The sequence below is a fragment of the Manacus vitellinus genome, unplaced genomic scaffold (genome assembly GCF_001715985.3).
Source record: "Manacus vitellinus isolate BGI_N305 unplaced genomic scaffold, ASM171598v3 scaffold_1_pilon, whole genome shotgun sequence".
Lineage (NCBI taxonomy): Eukaryota > Metazoa > Chordata > Aves > Passeriformes > Pipridae > Manacus > Manacus vitellinus.
In genome coordinates this window covers 7,486,277-7,500,950 of record NW_021939396.1, presented here as the reverse complement: position 1 = coordinate 7,500,950, position 14,674 = coordinate 7,486,277, and the positions used below count along the sequence as shown (strand labels likewise).

General features: G+C 42.5%; 1 protein-coding gene across 1 annotated transcript in view; it reads right to left on the bottom strand.

The window, feature by feature from the left end:
• The window catches only part of KCNQ3 (potassium voltage-gated channel subfamily Q member 3), a gene marked incomplete at its 5' end in the record, with an annotated part of 199,258 nt that overhangs the window by 27,739 nt on the left and 156,845 nt on the right, over positions 1 to 14,674 (bottom strand). The window contains 6 exons of the mRNA XM_029959262.1: positions 753 to 848; positions 1,744 to 1,854; positions 3,249 to 3,404; positions 5,596 to 5,768; positions 7,471 to 7,597; positions 9,362 to 9,452. Coding sequence (XP_029815122.1) covers positions 753 to 848; positions 1,744 to 1,854; positions 3,249 to 3,404; positions 5,596 to 5,768; positions 7,471 to 7,597; positions 9,362 to 9,452 — 754 coding nt within the window. The remainder of the gene's footprint in view (positions 1 to 752; positions 849 to 1,743; positions 1,855 to 3,248; positions 3,405 to 5,595; positions 5,769 to 7,470; positions 7,598 to 9,361; positions 9,453 to 14,674) is intronic.

Genomic DNA, 14,674 nt, shown 5'->3' with positions numbered 1-14,674 from the left:
AGTCCTGAGCACCAACACTTTCATCTGATATCACAGAAACTTTCTCTATCCCTCTGTAAAAATGTTTCTATTTCCTTCACTGCCATCAGGATGCGCTCCATATCTAGTAAGAGTAAGTCCTGTCAAACTTCTCAGCACCAAGACTAGTGATTTGAAGCTTAATTTTCTGAATTAATAATAAAAGCTGTAACTGAAATCCAAGTGAGCTAAGGACTCTCTTCCCAATGAATTCTCAGATCATTCAGTGACATAACAGAAGATCCAGAGTGTGTTTTAGTTTTTTAAAACCATACATTCTATTTATTTGCCTTGATTGAAAGTCGCTGTCTATTGTGTTACTTCTATTGCTGTTTTCACGTCAATACCAACGTAATTTTGTTTGCACATAAAAGCACTCTCTCAAGGGAACTAACAAAACCTGTATTTTGGAAAGAATATGTTTTCAACAGCTTGTTTTCTGTGATTTTGTGGCACTGATGCAGAAGTTAGTTGGTTTCCAGAACCTAGCAGATGAGACCCTTTCTTTAAAGACGTTTTTCTGAAAGATATTCTGGAAGTTGAACAATTCCTCAAAAACTGCAAGGACCTCTGGATTATCTAGCTCGGTGTGAAAAAACTAACAAACACAGCTTCCCACATCCCGGAATGGGAAATGAGAATTTGGGCAGGGGAGAAGTGGTGGCCCTTTTTAACATGATTGAGCAGTCTTCATACACAACACTTTCTCAAGGAAAGCGTAAGTGGCTGCAAACCTGAATGAGTTCAGCTGCTGGCTTTCTTCTTTTCTCAAAATGTTTTTGACGATGTTGCTCCTGGACCTTCAGTGCCAGCCCTGAGCCCAAAATGCCCTGAAAACACAGAGTGATACAAGATTTTAGAGAATTCTTAGAAAAAAATGGATTAATGATGAGAAGAAACAGGTCTGTGGGGGGAGATTGAGACAGCATGTCTTTCCCGCTGCTCCACTCATAAGACAGGAGATGTTCATGGTCTTCTCAAGGACCACAGACCATTTTAAGGTCCTTGACAGGCTTCTTCAATGTCTACTGCCTTTCCAAGCTGGAGGTGTCCATGTGGTGTATTACTTCACGCTCAGGGCAGAGTGAAACTGTGTTTGTGTGATACAAGAGCTCTGCTAAACCATACTCTGGATTTGGGTGTGCAGGACTTGCCATCCTCTGTGAAATTCTTTCCAGGTCCCGATGTAAAGGAAAAGTATCCTAAAATCTGGGCTTGGGACACTTTCTGCTGCTATTCAGCCCATCTCACTCAGATCTTGTCTCATTCTCACCTGAGGACTTTGCTGGCAAGGGAAATACAAGGCTGGGTAAGATGGGCCCAATTCTAATTATCAAAACAATAGGCTGTAAATCCTTCAAAAATATGTCTTGTGGGGCCTATGTCAATACCAGTAAACTAACATGTGCCAGGGTACAGTCTCATGAACTACCTTGTGATTTCCCAGACTGTTCACTTGCTGGATTAATTCTGTTTGTGTGCCAGCCAGCCCTGTCAGACAATGCCCACCCATGATTTGACGAGTACTGGGGGTGGTATATTACTCCCAATAAGCTCTATGCAAAGTTGGGAAGAAACAGGTTTAGTTTACTGATATAGACACCCTCAAGTCTCTGAATTAATTCTTAAAAGGGGATTTGGTTCTACAGAAAGTTCGCTTTATGGTTTTTTTTGCAAGTCCACAGCACTGGGCTGTGTCTAAGAAAGGAGGGGGAAGGTACTTACTGCAGGAAGAGCAAAGAAAGACACTCCAATGAGAGAGAAGGTAGCTGCAATCAGCCGTCCCTCCCATGTTTTGGGGGTCTTGTCGCCGTACCCAATCGTAGCCAGGGTGATCTGTGGGCAGAATGAACAGGACTCCCCATGAGAAAAAAAAGCCAACAGCTCTGCTTTAAATGTCACCACAAAACCTTCATAACTCACTTTGCCCTGTGGGTGCTCATGCACAGCTCCTTGAATAGGATCTTGATGATGGGCCAACCAATTTTCTTTAATGGTGTCACAGTCCCAAGGCATTGCACAGAGAATGCATTTAGTCCTGAAGCAGCTGCCTCTCTAGGATGCATTTGCTGCCAGGGAACTTCATGGGACATTGCCTGTACAGTGAATTTCCCGCCCACCATCAGTGCACAGTTAGGAATGGGACTTGCCAGTTAACAACTTACAGGCCTTTAACAATTAGTCAGGACGAGCTCTGTGTGAGCTCCTGGTCTTTTAAAAACAAAGACGACTTTGTGAAAACTTACTCCTTTCCTTCTCAGTTGTTAATTTCCAGTTGTGTACCTTTTCTCACCAGTGAGACTCTGTCTAAATGTCCTGGATATGAAAGGATATGAAAACATCCAGGTGTTCTATGCAACAGTACCTTTTGACTAATGATGGGGAGGTTGGGGAGGTGTGGGGAAATATCTTGCCATTTATGAGTGAACTACCTTAAATAAAAAATAAGCTGCTGAATTTTAGTTACAGCATAACATAGGCTTCTCTGACTATCAGTAGCAAAGCAACATGAATGCTGGAATGACAGGAATATCTTGTGATCAAATAAGTTAGTGATGTAAACCAATAGTCCTCACTTCATCAGAAGAGAAAAGAACAGATGTATCAAAGGTCCCTCTTGTTCAGCATCCTACTACCTGATTTTTGTGGAATACATGTAAGACATGAGAATTGTTGAGTTAACCTTTCCAGAAATATTTTTCTACTTCCTGCATCTGAATCCAGAGACATCTTCAATCACTGGCTCCTTAAGAACCAAACTTCCATGAATGTCTGCCTCAACTGCCCAAACTTGTGGTGCTCTTTGCTTGTCCAACAGAACCATCCATTGGCAGCTCTGATTCTGCCATTTTCTGAGGGATGCAGCTCCCGCAGACAGGACACTGCTTTCATGAGAGCCAGGTCTTCCACAGGCATAGTGCAGTTGTACCTGAAGAGATACTCCTCTAAAAGAGAGGGTTCCCAGAAGCCAGGAGCACAGACTGATTTCTGAAGGAGGTTTAAGCACCTAAGAGCCTTTGTCTGACTCAAAATCAACCTGAAAATCAACAGGGATGTAAGTTCTGTTATTTGGTTGTAAGGTCACCCCTACTTTGGTAATTTTACACAGGTAACATGCCTTTTACCCAACTATAGCAGCCCTTGCACTATAGTCTCTAACATCAACATCTTATCTCTTCTTGGGTATGAAGTTTTTAAGAAGGGGATAAGGTATTTTTGGAGTCACTTACCAGCCCCCACCACAGTGCATCTGCATAGGTTTCAAACTCTTCTTTCATCTCCACTCCATTAGCATCTTTTTCAGGAACATCTTTTTCAACCAGATAAACAAGAAACGAGGACAAGATGAGCGTCAAGAACCCGATGTACCAAGCAGTGATGAGCTCCTGCAAAAGAAACAGATGGACATGAAGGGGCTGAAAACATCCTCAATACCCACAGTAGCAGAGTAAACATCAGGAGGAGAGAGAAGCACACAGGGTATCAGCAGAGCTGTCACTGCTGGCTTGGTCACAGACCCTGCCCAGCCCAGCTCAGCACTCAGTGGGAAATAATGCAGAGATTTACAAGAATTATCCCTTACATGGCATCTTCCTGGGGAACAGCTCGGAGCAATCTGCAGTTGTAGTTCCGTGTAAAGCTGGGCTAAGGACGTAGCTGCACCCGTGACACAGCTGCTGCAGGCCTCTGTCCCTGACCTTGGCTCTTCACATCCCTTCTGCCCCTGGGCTTGGTCAGTCTTAGCCAGCAAATCACAGCTCTGCCCTCTCCCTCCCTCCAGAGAGCCACAGCTGCAGGATGTGGGTGGAAGTGGCAGCTCCACGAAACCCCTGAAGCTTGAGGAGTTTGAAATATTGGATAGTGTTAGGCCGTTTCCCATGAGAACAGTAAGGCTAATTGGATGTTCCCATGGACACAGCCTTGAGTTTTAAGGAGTACAAGGACAAAGCTGTTTGACTGTGTGCAGGTGTTACATTCCTAAGTGTTTTTGCAAGAATATGTTTATATTATGTGTGTGAGAAAGTAGAGGCGAGCGAGCTCAATAAAGGCTGCCTGCTACACTGAGCAGACTGACACCCCTTGTCTCATCACTCTGTTCGTGTGTTTTCAACATGAATTCATGCAATAAGAACAGACCTTGAAAAGCATCTGTGTGAAAACAAAACCTGAGCCTCCCTCTTTTAGGGAGAGTGACTGAAGTGGAGTATGTGTCTAATCCTACTGAGGTGGGAGATGAAGCTACCCAAGTTAAAATCCCAACAATGTCTGAAACAAAGAAGAAAAAAAATTGGTGAAGTTCTTCAAAAGTGGGTAAAAAAAATCAATATTCCACTTAATTTGATGAGAACTGTATTGGAAGAAAAAAAAATAAAGCATTCAAGCTGAGAACTTCAAAATTGAATCTTGAGATAAGTGAACTTTCTCAGCTAATTTCTGGTGTGCAATCATAGAAGAAAACTGTTAGCAAAATTGTTTCTTCATTGTCTCCAATAAAGCAAAGTTCTTAAACCCCTTCTTATCTCTCTGAGCCAGCTGAGATCCAAGGGGTGGTGGTGGGCAACCAAACAAGCAGCATGTGAATGAAATTCCACAAAATGAAGCCTTAAACAATTCCTAAACAATGTCTTTGCTACAAACTTCTTCCATGATCTGTTTACCAGGAAACATTTTTGACTCTGTTTATGTGCCACCTGCCTTGTAGCAAGTTTATACAGGGAAGGAACAGAAGCTGGTAAGCAATGAAGCAGGGTGGGTATCCCCATCAGCCACCATGCAGAAGCAAAGTCTAATTATGCTGTACCAGCTGGCATTTTAATTTTCAAACCCCTCTAAAATGTCAGGAATGTCACTCATGGATAAGAAATAGCAGTATGTAGCACAGAGTCTATGTAATTTTTTTACACCCTTTGCAGATGAGAAATCTTATCTAGAGGATTATTATGCAGATAGTTTTTAACTTGTAATAATGTTTTGTGAAAATGCAAGAACACAAGTATCTGTCTGGTGCGAGACAGGGTGTGTCTGACTACAGCATCTAGTTAGACCAAAGAAAGATGATTTTAGAAATTTTCCCTGTCTCAGTTCACACTGTGTGCATTTCTGTATTGTCTGACCCATGCTTACACAGAAAAATTTTACCAGTAGCTCACTCTGAAACCACATTTCTGCTAATCAGCCTCTTGCCATCCCTTTGGAGTCCTGCTCCATCTGTTGATCAGACAAGTCTGAGAAGCCACTACAAACACGTTGCAGCTTCGCAGGCATTTCTGTCAAAAATTTCAGCATCTTTCACCATTAAAGGGTTGTCCCCTCATTCAGTGTAAAGGCAAAATTCCTGTTGTAATGTGTGGGAATGAACATACTCTCCCTTCCCAGCACCACTATTGAGTGGAGAAGGGTAAAACAAGGGTCAGAAATGGTTCAGAGAAAGGAAGAGGGAATAAAACTTAAAGAACAAAACTATTTTTGTAACTACTAAACATAATCCCAAGGCATTGCTGTACCTGTGTATCCCTTCTCTTTTCCCTCAATCTTTCTCCCCAAGCCCCAGCTGAGCCCTGCAAGCTCCTCACTTACTTTGCTATGTGCACAAATAGCTGATCCTAAAAGTTTCCAGGTGCCGCCCCGCCTGTCCATTCGGAGCATCCGTAGGATCTGAAGGAAGCGGAGGCTTCTGAGAGACGTGGCCAGAACATTGCCCTGGTTCCCAACAGCAACCACTGGCACTGAAGCAATCAGCACAAAGATATCTGCAAGGTGAAAAGAACAAAGCCTGCCAACGAGAGTGGCCCTATCACCTGCTTCTTAATCCCATCCTGTTGTGCTGAAAATTTCCCATGGCAAATTTTGAAGCTGCCTGGAAATGCCTGCTCTTTCCAATTAAACAGATATCTGCACCTGCCACACAGGCAGCATCACAAACAAAACCTACCGGAGAGCCTCGCCATCTGTTTACAGATTGATGCACTGGACTTGAGACTCTGTCTGAGCCTGCTTAGGGATGCACAGAAACAGCGTCCTAAGGCTGACAGAAAAATAGACTTTTATTCATCTGCACCACAGGAACACCACAGTGAACAGGTCAGCAGACGAGAAATTCAGTTTTGATGGTACATCTAGTATTTGATTCTTTTGGCTGAGTTTTCCCATTAAAATCTCCAAGCCAGTGCAATATTTTTTTTGTTAAGTGCTCACAGGACCAGTCTGCTGATCAACTGAAGAGGTTTGAAATGCAAAATCACATCACTTCTTGTTTTTTTCTCTTTTCCTTGTTTCCCTCTTGCTTTTTGGTCCTATACACATACAAGAAGAAAGTGGTACCAAACAGCTTCAAACATGCTCTGGGCATGTATAAATAATAATATATAATTTAGAATAACATAAAATTTATAATAATATAAATTGTCTTTGTATTCTATTTCCAGCCAAAAAGAGGGAATTTCAGATTTATTCACTTCCAATCATTCTCAAAACAAATTTGCAGCAGTGATAAATGAGAGATGATATTAATAAGTCCAAAATATTTTCTGTTCTTTACCCAGATATCAATGAAGATCCATTCTCAGAAGTGAGATGGCAATTTTACCAAGAAAGCATGAGACAGGGTCAATCCCATTTGCTCACACCACACTCTGCTGACTTCACAAACCTATTAGAAGTATAAGATGTATCTATACAACAGTAGAACATAAAGGAGCACTACCAAATTGAGGATAGCATAGATGCACAAACAAAATTTGTTACAATTTTGTCTACAATTTAGACCCAAGAGGTGAACAAAAGGAGGGCGAGGGAAGAGAGGTGTGTATTCATGTGGCACCACAGCTCCCCAGAGTGCTGTGTGCTGTACAAATGAATGAATGGGGACGTGCAAGACAGGTGCTTGGGAGTGAGCCCCTAAATACTGGCTGGTTGGTCTGTGGTTATGATGAGGAGTTGCAGGAGGGGATTCAAACATGAATAATGAGTAGTTTTATGGATAGTAATAGGCAGTGCCTTCCAAGCCTGAAAGACTTGGAAGATCACAAAGATACTTGTTTGCAAATGCAGACTGACAATACAATGGTAAAACACAACACAAACACGAATGAGGGCTGAGGAAGATGGGATGGGGTTGGGATCTGAAGTCATTTGAAACTGAAGGCAGAGAGAGTCTTTTTGGGGATGAGTTTAAGAAAAATGCAGTGGGACTCAGGACAAGGACAATGTGTTTGAAGAGTAGAACGATTCATTTTTTTTCTCACTGACTAGATACCCAAGTGTCTCTCAAATTAATTATTGCTGGCTACTTCAAAAAACTACTCCAAGCAGGACACAGGTCCTAGCATAAAGGGCAGACCTGATTTCAGTGCTCTTTGCACTGCCATTCACCAGTTCTTCGACATTCCCCAAAATGGCTTAGAAGAAAAAGGACAATAACAGAGAAAATAGTAGTAGAGAGCTTGTGCCTACCCAGCATGCACAAAGGCTTCCTGGCAAATTTGAGTCTCCCCCTCCATCCTTTGTAGCGACAGCAACAGCCAGCAGCCCAGATTCTTAAGGCAAACTCTGCTCCAAAGATGAAAATGGCAAAAGTTTCCTGTATCAAGACACAAACTACATTGTTAGTCTTATAACAAGTTTTGCAGTAATTCTGGACGGAAGGTCCCGAAGGAAATAGCTGAAGGAAATGATGCACAAGTGTTAGGATATGTGTGAGAGAGAGAGGAAAATAAGTGGAGGAAGAATACAGGTTGATGAAAGAGGCAAGGCAAAGTGGGAAATGCCTTTCCAGCCTTCTAAATAGCCTGCAGGAGGAATTTGCCCCTGCTGTTGGGTAAATGTGAAGTGCTCACCCTGCCTTAATGTAAGGGCAATTACTTCACAGAAAGACCTCATTCCACACAAAAGGGGGAGATATATGTGAGTGGTGACTGCAAAGTCCTCAGTGCACTCTATACCCATAACCCAGGATTACCCACCAGCAGCTCATTCATGCAGCCATATCTATAGAGACAGGACAGGACACAGTATATTCATAGGGTCATAAATTTAAGGCAATGATAAAGACATATATAGGACAAATTTAAGGCATGTATTGTTCCCCTAAATTTTTGGTGGACAAAAAAATGGGATTTTCCACCTTGCTCAATAACCTTTCTAAGTTTGGGGAGGGAATGGGGAGGAGAGGGCTTCTCTGAGGTGCTCAGCAGAGATGGGCCAAGGGCAGCCTGGGCACGTGGTTACTCTTCCTCTCTGTGAAGAGCTGGCAAGGAGGAAGGGGGCACATTTCCTCATGCTCAAACCCAGAGCTCCTGGATGCTTCTGAAAAACGCTGAGAGTCACATACAAACAAGCACAGGAGGAAGAAAAATAACCTCAGGCTTTTTCAAAGGTGAAAGATGGGCTATAAGCAGGGTAACAGAGACCAAAAGCAAGTTTCACATTCCCTAAGGGATGAGGGTGTTTTCATATAGGCACTTTTTGAGAAGGAACATGCAAGGGGAATTCACTTTTCATTCCTTCTGGCATTTTGCTGTTGCTCAGATATACGTGCCTCTGGGGGTACAAGGGGAAAGACAAATTGAGACCCCGAAATTAATTTTGCTGGGGATACTTTAGACAAGGACTGGTTAAGCGAGATGTCGTGCTCTCTATTTCATGACAGCTATGGGAGAAAAGGAAGTTCACTGTTAAGGTCATTTTCATAAAACTTTGAGTATGACATGTTTATACTTAGTGTGGGGGGTGTTCTCTACTTTTTAACTCTTCTGCCAAATGGGAGGCCTACAAAATAAAGTCTTGAGCATGAACTTCAACATTTATAGAACCAGCATTCTGGAATACACAGACAAAGGAGTGTATTTGCTGCAAATATATTTTGTCTCAGAGGCACTGCCTGCAACAATTTCAGTTATGCTGTTATTTGGCACAAGCATGAGTCTGATTCTGATGACCTCCCTTGAAAGAAATACTGGGATTAGTAGACTACTATAGAGAGAATCAAAATATTTGAAAGATCCCCCCAAAAAATAGTTTTCAAATGTGCTTAGGTCTGGCATGGTTAATAGGAAATTTACTGATAATTTGATGGAAGGACTGTCAGGCAAATGCTCAAAATCCTCAGGCTGGTATTTTTCCTCTCATTTTCTTTTTACTCGGGAACCTCACTTTCTTTTTAATCAGTTGTTGTTGACGATGGACTGGGAACTCTTCAGTAGGTAAGTGTATAGTCACTGCTCCAGGACCAATGGCAGAAACCTTATGACATGCAGAGCTGGGAGTAAGTTTCCATCCCTGCTGATGGGGCTGATTTCAATTCAAGGGCGTTACTGGAGTGAAGCACCAGCCACAGTCTACTTACCAGCAAGAGAAGCCAGTCTCCAGAAACAGTTTCATACTCCTTGAAAGTTGTCAGGACAGCTAAGATCAAACACCCCAAGACAATCAGAAACCTGGAATGAAATAAAAGAAAAAAACACAGCATTGTTACCCCTCTCTGTATTTGAATTGGAGATATTGCCTATAAAATCCCTCAGGGGATGACCCCTTCCTATTTGTGAGCAGAGAGGAGGGCTGTCATGGTTTGAGAGCCCCAAAATACAATTCCCTAGTTCTAGCCCCCCTCCCACATTTCAACCCAGTGTGAGATGGGTTTTCCAGACACCACACAAGACTAAAAATGGGGGGAAGGGATTATATATTACAATGACTGTACAAAATAAATACTACAATACATTATATACAATCTTAACTATCTCTACCATGACATAAAAGTATTTACAATGGATCAAATCTCTTCTCCCCTCCAAATAAAAGTCCAGGAGGGAAGAAGGAAAAGACCCTTTCCACTCTCAGAGCAGCATTGTCTCTAGGGCAGCAGGCTATCTCTTTTCTTCCCTACAGCAGCTGTAGCTGGATCTCTGCCAGCACACACGAGGGGGTATCCAAGCCCCTCGGCCCATCATCTCCAAGTGAGGGTCTTCTCTTCCGTAGGCTGTGTTCACCTGGACAAAGGTCACTTCACCACAGTGATATCAATGAAGTACAGAGGTCTTTGTGACGGTCCGTATCTGCAGGGGATTCAAGCCCCCTTTGCAGAGCTCTGTGCTCTGTTTCAAGGCAGCGGCGGGGGGGGGCAAGGTCACCCCCTCCGCATTCCTCCTCTGAGCTTTTCAGCTCTTCTCTCTGGTGCTGCAGCACTCCAGAACTCTTCTCAAGTAAGAGTCCATCCTCCTCCTCTCTCTAGGAAGGGTCTCAGAGGGGTTTGGGGTCTTTTGGTTCAGTTCTTACCCCAAAACTCTGTCTCTATCTGTAGAGCTTAGTCCTGCTCTCTCTCTGCTGCTGGCTTTGTCTCTCAGATAACTCTGTGTCTTCCTGCTCGGCTGCATGTTTGTTTACCGCTTCTTCAGTTCTTATCTGTTGTCTCTCTGCCACCGTTTCTCCGTCCACTGCTGCTCTGCCACCGCTCCGTCTGCCCACTCACAGTGGAGAAAACTTCTTCACCTTTCAGCTACAGACACTTAGCCCAGTCTTACACTGTTCCAAGTCCCTGTAGCCCCCCAACCAGGGGTTGGGGGGGCCAGAACCCCCAACGGGGCTCCTGCCCCTTCTCCTCGTGGCTCTACAACATGGCTACTTCTTCTACAACTACTACAACTACTTTCTCTTCCAGTCCTCTTGTGATATGTTTATATTTTGCAAAAGCGCTCATTGGCTCAAACTTTAAGGGTCACCACCCCCTGGGAATTTACCATTTTATAGCTTCAGGGGGAAAACTGTTTCCCCCCACCACATGGGCTTTCATGAAGATCAAGGATTCTCAGCCAGGATGGAGCAGGGGAAACTGGCAGTGATGGCAAGATCCTAAATCAGAATATTCCTGGAACAGACATGCATTAATTAACTCATTTGCATTCTTCGAGAACAAAATGGGTGATACTGCATTTTTTGAATGAATTGTATGATATGGCAGAGGAGTATATTGCTCAGGATGTCTGTTCCAAGCTGACGTGCTGTGTGCTTCCCAGAATGGCACTGCAGTTACAGTGGAATGAATCTACTTGGCACTTCCTGAGACCTGGGAAACAGTAAACGCTTCTTTACAATGCAGCACCAGGACAAACCCTCCCTTGAAAACTGCACTGCATTTCTTTTGTTTTTTTTTTCTTTTTCTTTTTGCACTCATTTCTATGCAGATGAAAAGACGAAAAGGTTTGAAAGAGAATAGGAGAGGGTAAATTTCTGCTCTCCAGTAAACACAATGCATGATAAATCAGTCTGTCTGTGAGGCTCCAGAATGCAGAGATTTGACTGAAAATTTAACTCCCACTGCTGGTAAATCCACTTCAACCTTGTTGATCTGCTATTCCCAGGGTCAAGCTATTCAAAATCCTTTATATACAAAGAGGTAAAAAAAAAATCAAGGGAGTCTCATAAGTGATTACTGTGAAGCAGAGTGGGCAAAGCTCATATTCTGGTACTTTGTGTACCCAGATCATGGGCATTTTAATGTGCTTCCAAAATCTGATCCACAGGAACAGAGGGGCAGGTGGCCATAGAAATACTTTGAGTTTAGTAAATAAATTGGAAGTATGTCTCCATAAAAGCTCTGGATCCCCTGCTTTCATAGCTAGGGTACATCAAAGAAATGATAGGCATAAGGTACTGAAATCATCCAGGGGAAAAAACTTGTAAGGAATCAAGCTGTGTTTAGTCTGTACTACCTATTTTGAATTTCAATCTGATACCTGTAGTGTGATTTCATTTCTTGCTGAGTAAAACTCCACTTTGTTTCACTGGGTGAAATGAGCAGAGCACAGCCTGCAGTGTGGAGGCAGCGTGCGAGGGCTCAGCTCAGAGACACGTGTCCTCTAACCTGCCTCAGGTTTTCATTTCCTTCATGTATGAAAAAACCTAGGGCTAGAGAACTGTGTTCTGAGAATTTGCAACTTCTTTGCAGGTGGAGTAAATGACAGAGTTGAGCTCCAGATAAGTCCTGCTGCCTTTTGGGGGGGAATTTCCATCCACTAGCAACCTCCATGCAAGGAAAAGACAACAGTGAAACACTTCACAGCAAACCCTGAAGGATTACTTTGCTGTGGCTTTCCTAAAATTAGCTGTTCAGACTAAAGTTTCTTATGCCAGGAAAATTTCAGATCAGCCATTCTGAGCAAGTTTAGAACAGAAATAAATGTGTTTTCTCATGCTAAATAATTTTTAATTTCTTTGACAAGTTTTGCCTTTTTCCACTCACCAGACACGCTCCGGAGCATGAGTTATGTAGTTGGTAGAAAACAGCTGTGGGGTCCAGAATGTGTCTTTTTTCATCTACCTATAACCACACTCCCACTGCTCAAGACATTTGGCCTTCACTTAGCAATTCTGTGATGCTCCTCTTATGTCCTCAAGCTTGATTTGTCACACCATACGTTGTTGTCCCCACTTTGAAGTTATGAAACCAGTGGCTCTCTGGCTTGTCAAGACTCCTAATCCAGCTATTCTGCAACTCCATGAGCAAACTAGTGAAACCTCAACCAAGACAACAATTCCTTTGATTATCTATAAAGTCTTGATCTGCCACATTACAGTCATTACAGTGGTACCATCACTAACACTTCACTTAAAGCCTTGAGCAGCTGCCTCTTGGTACTTTCCATTACAGACATTTCTTTATATCATGTGAAAATTCAGTCACCCATCAGCTCACAGCATCATTTAAATGATTTAATGAAACATGAAATACACTGAAAACAGTCCAAGGAAATTACATCATTGCATTACATCATTAGCTACTTAAACTAAAGGCGTGAATTTCCCATATCATCCAACAGAACGCCACTGTCAATTAAAGATGTACAGATTTTTGCCCAAGAGGAAGACAGAAGATGTTAGTAGTGAAATCGTCATCATTTGCCTAAAAATGCCGGCGGTTTTACCACTAGAGGGTACCGGTGCTCCATAGAGCAAGGGGATAAGCTCGCTCTTGTTTTCCTTCCCCGTGAAACAGGCTCAGGGCAGGTGATGTTCAGGTGATCGCACCCATGTATTTGATATACAAGAAAAGGAGTCTCACGGTGGTGAAAGAGCTTTTTCTTGCTCGCTAAAAATCCTAAGTGTTGATATTAATGGACAAGGGGTGCTGTTTGTTTGATTGCTACCTGTGGCACAGCTCATGCTGCAAGATCCAGTGCACCAAGTGAGAGCCCACCCATGAAAACAACAGATCATGCAGGACAAAAGCTCAGTAAAAACCGGGTGAGAGAGTGATAGGAGATCACAATTGACAATGAATAATTTTAAGGTCAAATCTGAGCAGGGAGTGTAGTCTGAAACCCTTGTTGCAGGAAGTGCATGAATGCACCTCAGAGAAGCAATTGCTGAATTTGCAGTCCCCAAAACCACACAGACCACAGAGCCAGGCTCCTGCCCCTTCCTGCAGTAATCCGGGGTGTGAAGGGATGAAAAGCCTGTGTTTGTATACAGAGCTGCAATCCATCTTGGAAGGGTCAGCTGTTCTCCTGCTGCACCATTTCCAAAGGATAAACACCAACTGCAAACACCCACAAGTTAATCAACTCACATCTCAGAAATCCTTCCTGAGTGTTTGCAATTGCAACTGCGGTTCAGAGCACTCTGTGAATTTTATTTTGCATTGATGCTATGCAGCCCAGCCTCTAATGTTTTGGATCTTGGTGTTTGTGAAGCCTGCAAGTCTTGTGTCCTCTTTCTCTGGAAGATGTTACACAGATGTCATCTTTTCTTCATAGTCTCCCTTGCTCAGCAAAGATGATAACAAGGTACATCTTCCCCTTACTGCTTCTGCCCATACTGTGGGATTCATGGGACATAGGCACCAAGGGTTAGAAGAAAGAAATAGGGTAAAAATCAAAGTTTGAAATGAAAATTGAGTCCTATTAAGCCGAAGCTTACTGTTAAACAGTGTTTCAGCAGGTGGCAGTCCAGACTTCAAGACTGTAAATCACATATACCAAATAAGTACCTGAATGTGGTTCTTCAGCTTTTTAAAATTATCCTTGCTTTTATTTTACATAATTTTTCACAACATATTGCATTGTCCCTGTTTGCAGCATTATGCCTAAAATCTGATTACTTTGTTGTATGCATAAGTTGCAGATCACCAAATGGCAGTGCTCTTTTGTCACTGTCACACTAATATGTTTTTCTAGCAAATATTCTTAGTTTTAAAAATCATGTATTTAATACTCATGTTCTCTAATTATGATGTTTTGGTGTATTAAAAACAGCATTCCAAAACCAATATATAATTTTCCAGAAGAGAAGAAGTAATTTATGACTATGCATGATCATGGATCTAATGTTTCTTGGATGAGCTTCACAGACTGTTTTGTTTGGTAAATTTTTACTGATTTTAATATTTCCCATTTTTTGAGATTTTCTTCTCTATCAGCTTTCATTTGAAGCCAACAGAATGTAGCTGAAAACCTTTGTATTTTTTATATACAGGTGCTTATCATGTTTTCTTTTCACCATCCCTTTCTTCAAAATTGTAGGGGCAGATCACATTGTAATTTGCCTGTAATCTATTCCAAACCATAGCAGTGCTTTTGAAGTTGTTATGAGGACTACATACATCATAGGCAGGCCAAATATTTGCATGTGGCATCATTTTGGCAAATTTTTGGGCTGTGTGACA